Genomic DNA, 17,809 nt, shown 5'->3' with positions numbered 1-17,809 from the left:
ACTAGAGCTTAGGCCAGCTTTACCCCTCACTGTCACCATTCATTCCCCCTTTGTGTCTGTATTTCTCGCAGCAGGAATTAGCCGTAGGACACTCCGCCCGAGGCAAACCCACAGGAAACCCCAGAGCCGCAGGAAACCCCAGACCCGCAGGAAACCCTGGCCTGCCTCCTGCCAACACGCGGAATCATTCCATTTCCCGGCGACCAATCAGCACTCAGCACGCTGCCACGCCAGCCAATCCAAGCAAACACACGTTGCTCGGGCCAACTTCTGCGGCTGGCCCTCCGGGCACGGGGTTCGAGACGGGGGCACGGCTGGAGGTTGGCCCGCCTTCCCGTGAAGAGCTTGGTGCCTTCAATTGGCTGCGACCGGCAGTGGCTTGACGCCCATTGGCTGCTGCCGCTCGCGGCCTCGGCGGGCGGGGAAGCTGAGAGAGCTCTAAAGCGTCAGTGTTTCCGAGAGCCGCGAGTCCTGTCTCGGTTTGACGCGTCTGGGGTCCGCATCGCTCCTCGCTTCTTTCCAGGTACCCATGCATAGGGAGGGGCACGGAGTCGCGGTGGAAGTGTGGCTGCCTGGGGGGCGGGCGGCAGGGGCGTCCGGGGCACCCAGGCCGGTGCGTTTTCCTGGAAACGTTGTGGCTAGTGGGGTGAGGGAGGCCGCTGTGAAGGGTGGGGCTGGAGGACCCCGGCGTCCGGGCGGATGTGGACCTCACAGGTGAGAGAAAAAATTGAGAGGCCCAGGGAGGAGAAGGAGCGAGCTGGAAGGATCCCAGGGCTTGCACCTTGCCTCCCTACACTGCTCGCCAGCTTAAGGATGAGGACAATGATTAGGCTTCAGTTTCTTCATCTGTTAAATGGGGAAGGCACAGTAATCTAGCTTCTAGGGTCGTGGTGAAGTTTCATTGAGGTCACAGGTGGTGTAGTTTCATTGAGGTCACATTCTGTGAAGGGCACAGTGCTTCCTGGTTCTTAGTAGATGCACAGAGAACATAGTATCCATCCTCTAATGTCAAGCTTTGGCTGAGATGTTGATGATAAGAGAGGTTTTCTTACAAGTTCAATGCTAAGTGTGTTAACTCATGTAATTCCTCAGTAAATTAATGTCACTATTATCCCTAATTTACCATCAAAAATATTACCTGAGCTATTTTGTGTTCAGAAACCAGGACAAAATATGACAAATTCATTACGATGTCAGATTTTTAATGTAAAGTCTTCTCCAGCCTGTGATCAACTTTCAGCATTTTACAAAACAAACTTTAGCCTCTGAAGGCAGAAGGCTTGGGTTGGAATTCTGGTTTCATCACTTATTTGCTGTATGATCTTGGACAAGTAACCTAATACCCTGTTGCTACTTTCCCTTTCTGTAAAATAGAGAAAAATAATGGGATCGGCTCTTAAGGGTCTTTATGAGGATTAAATGAGATAATATAAAGTGGCCAGAAAGATTGGTTGCATAATAAATGAAAAAAAAAATTGTTAGCTATTATTATTTTAAATAAGGATTAGAGCATTAAGACTTGAATGTTAACTTGGACTCAAAGCTGTGATATCATTAAAATTTAATATTGACTTAAATGTTGTAAAAAGCCTCAACATTGTTGTAAGGCTTGTACTAAAATAAGCCCAAGTGAGCACTAAGACAGAGGAGCATTAGTCACATTGCAGAAGTAGGCTTCCTAGTTGTCATTCTCAAAAATTAGAAAACTACTGTATTTGACTGAGTTGAAAAAGCTAAATTACCAATTTAAGATTGATTGGAAACCAAGCATATACTGAAAATTTTAAGTTAGGTGAAAATATACTTTAATTTACAAGGCCTCGCTCGGTTTGCACAACATTTTGGGGAAAATATGTGGCATGTTAAATCGAAGCTATTTACATAAGTGAAATCCATGTCTATCTGTTAATGGAAAGTTAATTCTGATAGGAACTTCTTTATCAAGTGAATTCTTACTTACTCCTACTATATAAGTCCAAATGGATTTTTATGGCATTTACTATTTATTAGTGGTTAAGATGTTTATGATGTTCCATAGTTAAAATAGAACCTAGGACCGTTTCACTGCGACACATATTTGACAATAATTGGAGTTGTATTGGTCAAAGACTATGGTGATTATACATGGCCTCAAGAAAAATTTTAACTGGGAAATCTGCCCCCTCTATAATGGCAGCCACTATCTATACTAGTGAGCAGTTCAAAAATGTGGACATAGAAAACATGAACAAAAAGGTTAAAGTAGGGAAAAAATGAAGATGGACATTACTCAGCTCTGAGTAATAGAACTGTCAAGAGCATATAACCTTTTATATGGAGCTGTTAGATTCTGGTAACGTTAAGTGGTATATGTTCTTTCTAAAAGGTAAGTGATGGAGTTGGAGAGTTTCCAGATATAAGGTCAAGAAAAGGAATAAAAGAATTAGTAAAAGGGAGTTCAGAATGGTGTTTAAAAATTTTTTTTTTTTGACATTCTCCACAGATGAAGATTGCAGTAGGGCTTACTGTATTATTTCCTGTCAATTAATGTGAGTGCCCTGTTATTTTAGGAGAGTGTCAGGCCTTGGTAACCCCAATATTGTCCCTTCTTGGTTCTGGCATATATTTCTAGAGATCCTCTGTCATGCCATGCCTGCCCACACATAGATAATTTAGACAGTAACCATCATTCCTTTTTTGACTTAACCTTGATGAAAAATATTCATGCAAGAAATAACTGCCTGGTTACTTTATTGGCTAAAAGAGAGCTTTCCAGGTTTATACTTTGTTGTTTTCTTTTCCTACCTCCTACTCCGTCAGCTTTAAAGTGTCTTGTTAATAGGAGTATTTAATGTTTTAGTGTCTGTTATTGTCGTAGTTTATTTAAAGGGTAGAATAAGTTAACTTTGAGAGCAAAAACTGGATTACATCCATTTTTCTAGTTCTGGGATCTGGTAAATACTTGATGCTTGGAGAATAAAATAGAAGACCTCTGAGGAATTGTTTCATTATGGTAATGAAAGTTTTAGTCATTCAGAAAGTCAAAAATGATTAATATAAATGGGCCAGCTTAGATATCTTGAGGCCTTCTGTTTTTTTTTTCTTTTTTATTCACTGGGTTCCTACCGTATACTAGATGTAAGGATTATAACATTGAACAAGTCACATTTCCTGCTCCAAAACATTTACAGTTAAGTGGGAGAAGATGATAAATGAATAATTACATTACAGAGTTGCTGTGAGAAAACATTGGAGAGGGAACCAACTTCGTCTATAGGGGAATCCAGGAAAGAAGAGAAGAAATTAGGTAATAATGCAGCCCAGTCAGCTCATAAAGGGCCCTAAGCCATATTAAGAAATTTGGATTTTATAATGATCAGTAGGCATGAATGATTATTAAGGTAAGCACCTTAAGGATTCAGATACTCATCTTTATAAGTATTTTTATCGCTTATATTTTGTGTGCAGGATTTGCAGAGATAATGTTATCTATGATAATAGCTTTCCATTTCATCTTTGATTTTTATCAAATCATTTTTTAAAAAAATGATCTGCCAACCACAGGAACTTGGCAGGCAAACTTTGGGCTTAAAGAGTATTGTTTAATTATAATGATCTCAGTAGTAGACAAACAAAATTTGTTTTGCCAGTCCTCTAAGAACTTGTGCTTGTTTGTAACACACCTTTGAATAAGGTCATTGTACGGCTATCAAATTGGCAGTCTGTCAAGTGGAAATGGAATATATTCCTGACAGGCAGACTTTTTGAATTAACTCATCCACTTTTATTCTGCGGGTAGGATCTATACTTATTATACATTTTGTGTCACACAGATCCTAAATTTCATATTATTAAAATTTCTATATATACTTTCCCATGTTTTTGAAAGGATATGCCACCACAAAATATACCACTTTGGAATAAGGATTATTTTGAGCTGAAGGCAATTAGGAAAGAGCAAATACAGAAAGCGCTGTTTTCCCTCCCACTGCCTGCCTAAAAGTGGGACCTAAACTTCCTTTTGTGAAGGTCTTCCCTTTCCCCTCTGCTGTACTAGGAGAACAACTCATCACTGGAGATAGAAAGTTGGCGTCAAGATGGTCTACACAAACAAACTTTACTAAAAGAATCCTATCTTCTGTTAGTTTTCTACCATATGTTTTCCTTCCCATAATTTACCATCCCTGGAAACTCAAACCCCTTTTCCTTTGTCTCGTCTTATCTTATCAATTTATCACCCTTTGTTAAAATGGTACATAGATCTCTGGGCTGGGTCTAACTTGTTCTTTGGGTCTCCACTTATTTTCTGTGAAGGCCTCTGTGCAGATAAAAATTAAAATGTTAACAATCACATAAAATTCGTATTCCTTTTCTCCTGTTAATCTGTCCTTTGTCAGTTTATTTCACAGGTCCCAGAGATAGAACCTAAAAGAGTAGAGAAAAAAATTTTTTTCCTCCTCTACAGTTCTATATCATTTTAGTGTTTATCATTTTTAATGACTTGTATCCTCTGCTTTGTGCTAATGAAATATTGACTACAACATTGATTTATTTCTGTCACTTTTAGTGTTTAGATTAATAGCTCTCAACCTTGGCAAAATAACAGAATGATCAGTGAAGCTTTTTAAAGGACCTAGATTTCTGGAGCCAACCCCAGAATAGACCCATTAAATCAGACTATTTGGCAGTGAGTCGTGAAACCTAACACTTAAAAACAGTATTGAAGAAAATAAGAAAACACGAGGCAGACAGAAGTTAAAGTGGTTAAAGCAATTCTTATTCAGGAGCTATTGTGATGGGAAAAAGAAACATCAGTATAGATCTGGGCTCCCTTCTGAATAACGACAAGGACAAGTGGAACTTTATAGCCAAGGAGCAGGGTAGGTGTCAGTGGGTGGAAAAATTACTATGAGGAAACGTTAGGGATAAGGGGGATTCTGGATAAATCAATTTGATAGGATTCCTGTAGAAGGCAGGCCAGAGTGGTAAGATTGAGGGTAGAATGAGAAATTTTTGAGGATGGGGGAAATTTAAACTGATTCAGCAGGATTCTTGCTAAAACTGGGGGCTAAGGACAAGCCTAGAGCTAGGCCTAACCAAAAAGAAGACTGAGAGGAACCTAACTATGGAGTCTTTGTCAAGAGCAACAACTACTACAAAATATAACATAAGTGATTCTGATATATGCATCCGTAGTTGAGAATTGCAGCCTTATTATCATAGATGCTTGAGGCTTGATATTTCATTTAGACTTTTTTCTTGATGAGTCTATAAATGGGAAACTTCCCCAAAAGCCTTTTCTCCTTTAGGATTCTACTGGAGAGTACCATGGCACCAAAAGGAGACAGAGTTAAGACCAAATAATTCTTGTTTTGAAGCAAACACACTTCAACAAAGATTAGGGGTCTCTTGTGTTCCAGGCAGTGTTCTAGTTGGTGGGTATATAGTGGTGAATAAGGCAAACAAGGGCCCCTGCTCTATTAGTTGGGGATGTGATGGCCAAAGAGTAGAATACAATAAATGAGCACCAATAAATGAACAAGTTAATTTCAGATAGTGATAAAAGAAGGCTATGATAGTGACTTACGGAAGGCCGTATTAAGGACAGGAGTTTTAAACTGAAATTGTCATTATCAGTTATTGGTCATGCTCAGATTTGGGATCCTAGTAATCCAGGCAGAGAAATTGCAAGTACAGAGGCCCAAAGTCAGTGGCAAGCTTGGCCTATCTGTGGAACAAAAAGAAAACCAGTAGGACAAGAACATTATAGGCAAATGGGTTATGGTGGTATGAATAGAATTCCATTCATTCCTATTAAGGGTGATTTCAAGGCTTTTGACTTTGAACAGCTGGCTCAATTACCATTTTAATAGTAAATTGTGAAGATGGGAAGACTGAGACAAATTGAGGGGAGCATGGATGCCAATTAGGCATGAAGCTCTAAGTAGGCTTCTAGATCTGGGACTTTGGGATGGTTTTGCTCTTCCTCTCTTCCCTTCTCACCCTGGGTCTTTCCACTTGTCGGCCTCTGGCTAGCCAGAGTTTTTGCATGCCTGCATGTTGATCAAAGGCTCCCAGCACGATTATTCTAAAAGAAACCTGCAAAGGGAGCATGGACTTTTCTAACCTATCCTGGGAAGTCATGCAGACTCTACTTCTTTATGGGAAATTCCACCTCTTGTTGGGAAGTGTGTCAAAAAACTTGCAGCAGTGTTTCTAAAACCATCGCATTACACAATCTCTTATGTAAGTTTATTACCTTGATCTGGAATTTTATAATTTATTCCTTTTTACTAGATTCAATTAGAGAAAATAGGGTTGCATTTTATTTTTTATATTAGTTACTTTAACAACTCAAAATATGCGATTCTCGTGCCTATGTGTTATTCACTTTAGGAGCATTTAGAAACAAAACCTATGACCAGGTCCTACTCTCAGAGTTTCTAATTAGTTGATTTGGGTAGGGGTCCAGGTATAGATATCTTTTATAGTTCCCCAGGTGATTCTATTGTGAAGCCACATGTGAAACCCACTGTCTACTGCATCAAACTCTGGTGTTTCTTGATGCTAATCTTGGTCTCTGTAACAGGGGGAAAAATATGGAAGGCCTGTCTGATGCTGCTGCTTTTGCAACTAAACTTAAAAATACTCTCATCCAATACCATACCATTGAAGATGATAAGTGGCGAGTCGCAAAGAAAACGGTAAATTAGTTTAGTTACTTATATTTGGGGTATACTTCTGTCTAATGAATTGGTTGATGACTTTCAAAATGATATGGAAAAATATGGACCGTACTTCAGATGGACGTGCAGAGTAGATAATTTTGCTAAGAAAATCGATGGTTTAGCAAGTCATAAACGAAGGAACCTAGTAATCCTGCACTGTTTTCCTTAATTAGTTCTTTAGATATTGGACATGAGAATAGACTCTTGGCAGCAAGAGCGTAAAGTGTAGCCTTTTAAGTCAACAAATAAAATGTATCATTGTCAATTTAAGGAAGTATAGCAATTGATAGTTTGGAGTAGTTTCAGCTATTTAAACAAGCTGGCGAGGGTGCCCAGTTAGTGGTTTTTTTTTTTCTTNTTTAGAAAAATATGACTTGCCTAAACTATCACATGGCTGAGTGTTGACAGAGCCAGCCCTAGAACTCAGGACTCTTCCAGTTAAGTCCTTAGCTGTTCTGATATTCAGAATTTCTTAGGAAATAACCAGAAAAAAAATGTAGGGACTAATTCAAGGTAGCACTATCATAATAGATGTGAGTTGTTCAGACATGAGCAAGTTCAGAATGAAATATTTAGCATTCCTAATGTCTTAAGTCTAAGTGTGTCAGTAGATAAGATTGGAATAAGGCAAATAATAATGAGATGGTGCCATCACTGAATCTTCACAGTGTTTGGGTCTCATTAAGCTATTGAAAAGTCTTTTTTGGAGGTCCATAGCTTAAGTAAAATATAAAGAACTTTAGGAAACAGAAGAAATTCAAATATGGATCATTTGATGGCATAAATGACTTTTGTGCATATCCGAATATTAAGTTTTATTTTAATGCAAAGACTAATGCTCTAGACTTATGAAATTTCAGTTTTATATTCAAGATTCCACTTATATAATGATCAACATATTTTGATTTTTCTAGAAAGATGTAACAATTTGGAGAAAACCTTCAGAAGAATTTAATGGATATCTGTAAGTAAATTCTAGTAGTTTTATGTAGCTCTTAAGACATTGCTCAACATTTTACACATACACATATTTATGATCACTAAATGATCATTGCCAGTAAAATTTGGTCTTTGCTTTTAAGATTTAGACTTTCTGAGAAGCATATCACCTTGTGCATTCAAAGCCTTTACAGTGTCCTATGTAGACTGAGTTGGTGGAAGGCTGGGGGGGGGGGGGGGGGAACTGGGGGGATCATAAATAATGATATCAAAAAGAGAGAGAGAGAGAAGGAAACCAAATGACTTAAGATATTAATTTCTTAGCATGATATGTAAGATCCTTCTAATACTCTGCATTTACTCAGTGCTGTAGCGTACTTTATGCTAAGAATTTGTCTTTAGGAAGTCATTGGAAAGATAATAGTTAAGTATTTGTCTCTTCCTTCATAGCATTACTTATAATATTAAAAATTATAAACAACTTGAATAATCGACAGTTGGAGAATGATTAAACTTTGGAACATATACGATATTTTATAGTCTTTAAAAAAAGCACATTTTCAAAAATTATTTAAAAACATAAAATGCTCAAGATATAATCTAAAGTGAATAAAGCAGAATATTCAACTGCATGTAGCACAATTGTGAGTTGACTATGTATTTTTATATATTGATATGTTTCTATCTAACATCAAATACATACCTCTAGATGGTGATTTTATGGGTGATTTTTATTTCCAATTTTTTGATATTTGCATATAGTTGAACATGAATTATGTCTTTAACCAGAAAAAAAATACTGTTTTTTCAAAGCCAGTGGGGACAAATGGCTTGTGCAATTGGAGTGAATATTCACATCCTTGGGACTCAGCCCCTTTAAAAATTGAAACTGGGGTCTGGCCCCACTTAACTATATAAAGAATGTTCTGAAGTGTAATACCAGTGATAGTATTTCTAGAAAGATGAGTTATACAATATTATACAATATTATACAATATTTATGACAAGGACAGGGAAACTGGAGTTGAATTAACATTGTAAGCAAGTATGGAAGTTAATTCTCTGGATCAATAATTGCCAGTGGGGGCTGAAAAGTATAAACAGTGCTAAGGGAGCATTATGCTTGGTGATATGAAAGGATTTCATACAGGAACTAATATTTGAGCTGAGACTTAAAGGAAGAATTAGAATTTCTTAGGGAATGAAGAGGACTCATTCATATACCAGGCAGAGGGAATTGCATCTACTACATAAATACAGATGGGAAACACTTTAAGGAGTTTGTTTAGGGAAGTAGAAATTGTAATTGTAAAGCTGGAGCATAAAGTATGGGGGTGGAGAAAGCATATGTTTGCAGGATTTTTGAATGCTAAACTAAGGAATTCAGTATCACACTTAATCTCTGCTCAACCTCCACCCTCACGTCCCAGGTCCTCAAAGGATTTCGAATTTACTCTGATAACATTGTGAAATTAGCATGGAGAATTCAGAGAAGAGGTTTTACTATGGGAGTCCATGCCTAACTTCTTGAAGTTCCACCAAAATTGTATACAAAATTTTGTGTCAGTGTGTATATTCCTGGGAAGACATTTGTCTTCTTTTTTCAGATTCTTAAAGAGATATGTGATCAAAAGAACTAGAGACTAATGCAGTGTCCAATTGGACACAGAATACCCAAACTAAGTCCAAAACATGGGAGTTGAAAAGGGCAGAGATAAACATGAAAGAGATGACTACTAACATTTATTGAGACCCGAATATTGTTCTAAGCACTTTACATTTAGGAAATCACCCTGATAAAACATTGTGACTTCTGAATTCTGACTATTGGAATGGGTTAAGAGAAAATGAAGAGTGAAAGTTGAATTTTAGATTTCTAATTTGAGTGACTGGATTAATTTTTATTACTTCCACCCCCATCCTTTACTGCAAGTTAGAGACCCAGGAGAGAAGAGCAGGTTTAGGATGGGGGAGATAGTGTAAGTTTGAACTTGATAAATTTATAAAATGATAAAATAGCATCAGATGCTTTAAAAACAAACAAAAATGACCAGCCCCTCTACCCCCTCCCCAATGTTGCTAATAGGATTGAAGCCAGTTTATCTCCTATTTCTTCTCTTTTCTTTCCTCCCCGGAGGTAACTGCTGTCTTGAAGTTGTGTGTATTATTCCTGTTTCATACTTTGACCATGTGTGTATTTCCTTTAATAATCTGCTTTTAATTTTTCCATTCAGTATTATGTTGTCAGAATTTAGCCATCTACTCTTTCACTTCTATATGAATATATGCCAGTGTGTTTATCTGTTTGCAAATTTATTGCCCACTGATAAATTTTAGGTTGTTGTCAATTTATAATGCTATAGTAAACTTCTGGGTATCTCCTACACATGTGTGATTTTCTTGGGGTGTATACCTGGATCTCAGGGATATACGTCAGCCAAGTTCACTAGACATTGCCAAATTGTTCTCTAAAGTAGTGGTAGCAGTTTGAGAGTTCTTATTCCTTGCCATTCAATACTTGTTATTAAGTTTATAATTTCTGCCAATCTGAGGGATACAAGATGGTATCTTGTTAGTATTTATTTGATTATGAGTGAAGTTGAGCATCTTTTCCCAATTTATTAACATTTCAGATCAGTCTTAACATGTCCTTTGCCCATCTTTGGATTGCCTGTCCTTTTTTTATTGGTTTATAGGAATTAATTATATAGTAATTAATATGTCTTTATATGTGTTGCACATATCTTCTTTTAGTCCGTGACTAGTTTTTAAAGAGGTTACTTATTTTTCCATTTGTGCTATACAGGTTTTAAATTTTAACCATCTTGTATTACTTGTGTTTGTGTGTATTTTATGTATTAAAAAACAAACAAACAAACAAAAAAACCCCTGTATCCTGAGGTCACAAAGATGGTCACTTGTATATTTTTCCTAAAGTTTGAAAGTTTTGCATTTTACGTAGTGGTCTTTAGTCTATCTGGAATTAATTGGTTTGAGTGGTGTGAAGAAGGGATTCAGTTTTTATTTTGTCCATTAGGATAACTGTTGAATCCAAGTACCATTTATGGAATAGTACATCCTTTCCCCACTGATATGTAATGCCACCATTAAAATACGTCAAGTTTTGATATTACTTATGAGCCAATCCTGGGTTTTCTATTCCTCGGTGACCTATTCTTCTGTTCCTAATAAAAAGTTGTTAAAAGTCAGAGTAAAAGTATGTGTATACTAATAACATATTAGAGCATAACTGAGAAAAGAATAGCATATAAAATAAATGGAAGCATTACAGTGTTCTGCAGATTGTGGCTACATCACACCTTAAAGGTACTTTACTACGTTCATAATAATGAATAATATAGACTTCAGATCTCTTATTAGGTTTGAGGACAAAGTACATTCTGATAAAATAATTGATAGAACTTAATTTATCAGAAAAGTTGTTGGGATTTACTCCTTTAAAAAAATTTTCATTAATTCTTATTCTTTTTGAAGTTAGCTCTGAACTACGAGGGCATGCTGAAATTTTTTCTATTAGCATTTGACTTTAATATTTGTTTTCTCCAGTTTCAAAGCTCAAGGTGTTATAGATGATGTTGTCAATAGTATAATAGACCATATACGCCCAGGTCCCTGTCGCTTGGATTGGGACAGCTTAATGACTTCAATGGATATTTTGGAGCACTTTGAAGAGGTATGTTTAGAAATGTTGTGTATGTGTGTGTGCGTGTGTGCATGGGTGAGAGAGAGAGAGACAGAGAGAACAAGCATGTACATGTGGGCGTGAGCACATATACACACTTGCATTCATTGCTTTGAGAATAAGTAGTGATGGCAAAGCTCTCACAGGGGAAGTCTTGCTGCCTTTTAAAAAGCTTGGGTTTCCTCATATTAGCTAATGAGTGTTAGTCAGAATTGAGTTTGTTTTCCTTAGTATCCTTTGCTGCTTAAGAAAATTGTCAGTATCTTTAATTGTAAAACTACTTTAGGTTCTGAAATTTAAAATTCTGAAAACATCACCTTCATATTTAGTTTTCTAGCTAATTGTATATAGGTTTTCCATTAATATTAAGCCAAAATCAAAGACTAAAGATAAAAATGCCACCATAGGCATTAGGGAATTATGTAATCAAAGTGGCTTGCTCTTCTATTTTTATTAATTCAGTTCTTGCCTTGTTTGAATTTCTTTCTTGAACCATTTGGTGTTTAGTCAGTTATTTGTGGATTTTATCTTAAAACACCTACAGTCTACACTACCTACATCCATGTTGAATATCATATAGGATACAAAGAGACTGTATTGAATTAGAGATTCAGATACTGGGTAATTTACCTCTATATTTTGGTTATATATTTTCTTCATGTGCATACATAGCAGTGAGACTTAGACCAGAGATCTAAATCTGTCAGAATTACTACAAGAATTGTTATTAATACTAATTATAATATACTTCAAATGAGTATTAATTTTTTTACTAAAGATTAACTTATGATATATGAATCTTTGTATGTGTTTCTATAGTAGTGACACCGGTTACCCTTTCTCTTTCAGAATTGCTGTGTGATGCGTTACACTACTGCTAGTCAGCTTTGGAATATCATTTCTCCAAGAGAGTTTGTTGATTTCTCCTATACTGTAGGCCATAAAGAAGGGCTTTTATCCTGTGGTAATGATCTCAAATCTTATACTTCATTTTATTTTAAATATTTGAGTTTTCTAGGCTGGATGTTTTTTTCTGTGCAAGAAATATTTTTACCTTTCATGCTTATTTTATAATCACTAAGCTTTGTTTGCAAATGCTGAACCCTAGGAATTAAAATAATAATATCAAGAAGTGTTCTGAAATCTTTCTGATAAATTTTTATTCCCAGTTACATGGTATCCTCCAGGTCATAACTAACACATATAGACCACATTACTGCCTTTAAGAAAGAGGTCCAGTAAATGGATTTCTTTCTAAAGAGAAAACAGAAAACAGCTTCTTGGTCATATACGTAGCAAAAATAGACTTGGTATGTGTTAGAATATTTTTCTTTCCTTGGGTTATGTAATATTTTTCTTTCAAAATTAAAAATACTGCTGTTAGAAGGTTCTTGCTTTCTAAGATATATTTTATAGGTAAATTAATATTTTTAATGTACATAGTTGAGTTGACAGTTATAGTTAAACATCTACTTGTTTATTCTTAATCAGTCAGTATCAAAGCTAGATATGGTAGCGCCTGTAGGGAGAAGTGGTGGTACCCTAGTTTTATTGGCACCTTGAGGCCTGGATGCTACAGTCAAGATTCTTCATTTCCAAGGAGTTACCAAGATGCCAATAGATATCATCTATTCTGAAGGGATTAGAACTTTTCCTTTACCTTTCTACTAGCCCCTTGTCCAAATTCTATTTGGTAATATTTTTTGTTTGTTTGTTTTTCCATGGTCCCTCTTGGGGCTTAATTTTCATCTACAGGGATAAGAATAAAAATATTTAAATAAGAAATCCAATAATATTTTTAACGAGAGTTTTTAGACTAACGTCAGTCATTGCTGTTAATAGTATTATTTTAAAATTGCCTTGTAGGGATAAGTCTTGACTGGAATGAAAAGAGACCAGAATTTGTTCGTGGATATAACCATCCATGTGGTTGGTTTTGTGTTCCACTTAAAGACAATGCAAACCAGAGTCTTTTGACAGGCTATATTCAGACGGATCTGCGTGGGATGATTCCTCAGTCTGCAGTGGATACAGCCATGGCAAGCACTTTAATCAACTTTTATGGAGACTTACGAAAAGCCTTACAAAAAGCATAATATGTTTGAACTTGTAGCACTATGGTCCCCTAAATCAGCTCTTTCTCTCAAACTACGTGGCCTGTAAAAATCATTCTTACCTCTCTTCTGCATAGCCTGTAAAAAACTTTGAGATGTTTTTGGTTGATTTTATTCCTAAACTAAATAGTTATTTAAGATAGGGCATTTCAATTTTCTTACAGTTATTTGCACATTGTTTGTTATAGCAATGTGTCTAGGAATGGAGAATATGACAGAAATCCACCAAGATGTAGATGCCAGTTCTTTGACCTAAACTCTTAAGAAATTGAATAGTGCCTCAGTGTGAATTTTTTGGCTGTTTGGAAATTGAGAAAGCACAAGCTTCATACTGTTAGGTTAAAATCATTTATTTTAGAGCTTTATGAACATTTTATATAAGTTCTAATTTCTTTGGAGGTTAAATGTTAGTGCTTTACTTTTGGTATACTCTAAGAGTTTGCCAATATCTTGTACTAAAGAAAAAGCTCTTCTCTATATTTGATAAAGATAAACTTCATTGTCAGTTGACTTACGCTACTTTAAGTTTTGAAAATACCAGAAGTAAGAAGAGAATAGAGTATCATAGAAACTATGGATACAATACAAATGCAGTTCAGTTTTGATACCTACATAGCATTATTTTGTGGGTGTCTTTAAAAATATAGTTGTATCTTTATGTGCATTTATTTTGGGAGTCTTAAAACATTTAAACATGAATAAGACAGTACAAAAACCTGCCAATTGTGTGCTGGGGTCGTCACCACATTAATTGGGCAGTAGTCTGGGTTGTGTGAAGTGGCTAGTGGTATCTTGTATTCAACAACAGAGAATCATCTCTACAAAGTCAATTCAGTGAATGTTCTGTATATGTTTCAGTTTTAAAAGTATCACTCAACTCATAAACTATTACTAACTACTTCATAAACATTTACAATTGTGATGTAACCTCAGTCTGCAACTATAACAAATGTATTCATAGATTTATCTAAATGCCTGAGTTATTTTATAACTAGAATGAATCATAATAGGTCCTTGATTTTATGGCTGCCTTAAACGAACATTCCTAAATGATTTTAACGTTCCAAATGACTCTTTGACTTTTGAACTATCTACCTAGTTTACTTCTAAAATTAGAGCTTGAGGCAATTCATTGTGTTTATGCAAATTTTTATGTGTTTATGTTTGTATACATGCATACATCTTGAAATCTATTTCATTGTTCAGTGTGAATTCTTCCTGTGTTATTACTGTTCCCATTGTTTTCTTCTTCTTTTTTTTTAATATGGGGTAAAGTGAGCTCTGGAAATATGTGCTAGAGAAGCCACAAAAAGCACAAGAATATATAGTGAATGGTTCAAGTCCATGAAGGTTTAATCTGTGTTTTACTTTAATGTGTTTTCCTGAGTGAAAAGAAAATGTGAATTATAGTTCTTCAAACCTATTTTGATGAAGTGAAAAAATGTAGAACTAGTTTTTGGTTTTATTTTTATTTTTTTGCTGTTAGAGATAATGATGTTCAAAACAAACAAACAAACAAAAAGGTAGTAGCACCAGAGTATCCATGGTGAATAATCTCACAGTGTTTAGATTGAAAATAATTTGTTCCAAAGTCTGACAGAACAATTCATAAATGATCCTGTATTCTTAACTTGAAATTTATTAATCACCAATATTCTTTTCTAAATTGACTGTAACTTTTCAGTTGCTGGATTTGTCTGCTACTTTTTTTTCTCCGTGCAATAGGAAAAGAAAACAGCAGTTTAGCTTTCAGTTTCCTATGGAAATTGTTTGTTAATTTGTCTTCATGTATTTTCTTTTATTTGGTTTTATTAGTGTAGGGCAGGAAGTTTCTTATATTCCAGCATACTAACTGAGATGAGGAAATACCAGTAGATATTCAATTATAAAGTGCCTAGACTGGGTAAAGGGATTTGTGACAGTATTGTACATTTACAAGGGCTATTACTGCCTGGTCTGGGTTTCTCTAAAGGCAAATAAACTTCGACTCTCAGCTACTCTAATGTTCCCTTTGTCCTTTTCAGCTTACACCTCCAATTAGTGGTTCCATAATCCATTATTGAATTTGTGGACCCTCTGTAGGTAGAAGGATACTCAGAAAATTTTTAATTGCAATATCGAGTCATACGGTGGATTGACAGTTATATTTGAATTACCTGAAATTTATATGCATCTTCTAGATGGCACTTTAGTGCTGCTAGGCTCTAGCTGTGTACTTAAAAAAAAAAACAACAAAAAAAACCCAAAAAACAACTCAGGTTTATTGAGGTATAATTTACATGCTATACTATTCACTGATTTTAAGTATGCAATGCAGTGATTTTTGAATACATATAGTTGTGTAATCATCACCACAGTCTAGTTTTAGGACATTTCATCTCCCAAAAATATCCCTTTTGCCTGTTTGCAGACTCATACCTAACCAAAGTTTAGCAGAGTTGCCAGCATACAGAACATGATGAAAAAGATTAGAGTAGATTTTGTTTGGTTTGTTTTTTTTTTAAGACTAAGAGGTATATTTGAATCTAAGCTCAGATGTTATCTCAAGTCATAATGATAAAACATTTAACGATGTGGATTGGGATTAATATTAACAGATACTGAGTCTGCTATTTCTGTAACAGTGCTGTAGAATAAAAAATAATGTGAGCCATATATGTCATTTAAAATTTTCTAGCAGCCACATTAAAAAATTAAAAAGAAATAGCTGAATTTTAATAATATGATTCTTTTAACTCAGTAGATCCAAAATGTTATCATTTCAACATATGATCAATATAAAAATTATTAATATAGCTTATATTCTTCTTTTATACTAATTCTTAGAAATATGGTGTGTATTTTACTAATTTGGACTAGCCACATTTTAAGTGCTCATCCATCTGAGGCCAGGGGCCTATAGTGAATAGTGCAGTTTTGTAGTATATGCATTAATTTGTCTTTAGAATATGAAGTAGAGAATTTCATAGGATTACTCTCTTAAATGCAAAATCTTTTCTGGTCTCAGGAGCCTTCAGTGCTTAAATGGGGACTTCTAAACATTAGAAATAAATCAGTTAGTAGTTGTCAATAAAATAGAAATGACAGCCAAAAAAATTTTCTTTAAAAATAACTTTTCATAGGGCAGTTTATGGAAGAATATAGTCTGCCTTGTTAGGTAGTTGATCATTTTCTCTAGCTTACAGCTAGTTTGCATTAGAAACGTGTATACAGGAAATACTTGGCGCTGTACTGTTTTTAGTACATGGTACCTGTTTTTTAAGGAAATAGTTTCATATAAGAAATAGTATTTGTCATAAATGATATTTTGTATGCAATATTTATATTCATAACTCTTGATTAACTCTTGAAGTTTGACACAATACTCAGCAAAAATAATTATGAGAATTTAGTGTTCTGCAGTTATATATAATATAAACTTCTAGAGTATTAAAGAGAGATTGTAAGTGTTAAAGATCTCTTCATTTCACTATTCATTGAGGTTGGATTTATTTGAAACCATAGATTTCTATGTCAGAAATTATCTCCCAGTTGAAAAAAGCTTTTAGATATGAGTAATTCCCTTTGATACAGGTAAAACTTTACATGTTTACTCAAAAGCACACTAGAATCCTCAGAATCCGGTTAAAATCCAGTTTCTTTTAATTTTGTGGATACTGTAGCTATCCCAACCCTATGGATAAATTAACAGAACCCAGAGAAATTAAGGGAGTTGACCAGGTTTCTGTTAGAACCTGTCGTATAATTACTTCTCTAATGTATCTTCTATGCCTTTCTTATTCAACTTGTAGAAGTGGAGGATGGTGGGATCTGAACATAGAAGAAACTTTAAATTAATCCCAGAGCACAGGACATTAGAATTATAATTTCTTCATTATTTTGTTGTGTCCAAAGATTTTACATGTATAATTAAATAAAAATCCATCTCTTGCAATTCAGTAGAAGCTATGCTAACTATATATATAGATTTTATTTTTTAAGTTTACAATTCTTCTATGAGCCAATATGTAAAACTAGAATCTTTATTAAACCAAGAACATGTGTTAAATAAATAAAATGTGTATTTATTTTTCAATTACTATGAAATATATCAGAATAAAATTTCTAGACACTTATAACTGATCATTGATACTGTCTGTGTACGTTGTTTTAACCTTAAGTCTGACAAATAGTTTCATATATCTGAACTTAAAGTATATAATTTAACTTCCTGAACTTTTACAAAAACAGATATATAAACTGGGAACTAAAGATCAATAGTGCACATGCTAATCTCCTGCCAATGTCTCATATAATATTAGCCACACTACTGCTAAATCTTGATTTGCTATTTTATAGCCAGGATG

At 35.0% G+C, this 17,809-nt stretch overlaps 1 protein-coding gene across 1 annotated transcript; it reads left to right on the top strand.

Annotated features, from left to right (window-relative positions):
* The first annotated feature begins 413 nt into the window (after positions 1-413).
* STARD4 (StAR related lipid transfer domain containing 4) lies at positions 414-15,743 on the top strand. Its single transcript, XM_039848426.1, has 6 exons — positions 414-523; positions 6,569-6,683; positions 7,622-7,671; positions 11,214-11,340; positions 12,199-12,313; positions 13,216-15,743. The coding sequence occupies exons 2-6, from the start codon at positions 6,579-6,581 to the stop codon at positions 13,443-13,445; spliced, it is 627 nt and encodes a 208-aa protein (XP_039704360.1). The 5' UTR covers positions 414-523; positions 6,569-6,578; the 3' UTR covers positions 13,446-15,743.
* The last annotated feature ends 2,066 nt before the right edge of the window (positions 15,744-17,809 follow it).

This window comes from Pteropus medius, unplaced genomic scaffold, assembly GCF_902729225.1.
Source record: "Pteropus medius unplaced genomic scaffold, Ma_sr-lr_union100, whole genome shotgun sequence".
Lineage (NCBI taxonomy): Eukaryota > Metazoa > Chordata > Mammalia > Chiroptera > Pteropodidae > Pteropus > Pteropus medius.
The sequence above is the reverse complement of the archived record's forward strand: the minus strand, read 5'-3'. Positions and strand labels throughout refer to the sequence as shown.

What these genes read in the sequence shown, in the direction of transcription:
- STARD4 (XM_039848426.1), top strand. Translation starts at nt 6,579, where the DNA reads ATGGAAGGCCTGTCTGATGCTGCTGCTTTTGCAACTAAACTTAAAAAT. An exon ending in GAAGAATTTAATGGATATCT is followed by an intron (nt 7,672 to 11,213) that starts GTAAGTAAATTC and finishes TGTTTTCTCCAG; the next exon opens with TTTCAAAGCTCAAGGTGTTA. An exon ending in AGAAGGGCTTTTATCCTGTG is followed by an intron (nt 12,314 to 13,215) that starts GTAATGATCTCA and finishes ATTGCCTTGTAG; the next exon opens with GGATAAGTCTTGACTGGAAT.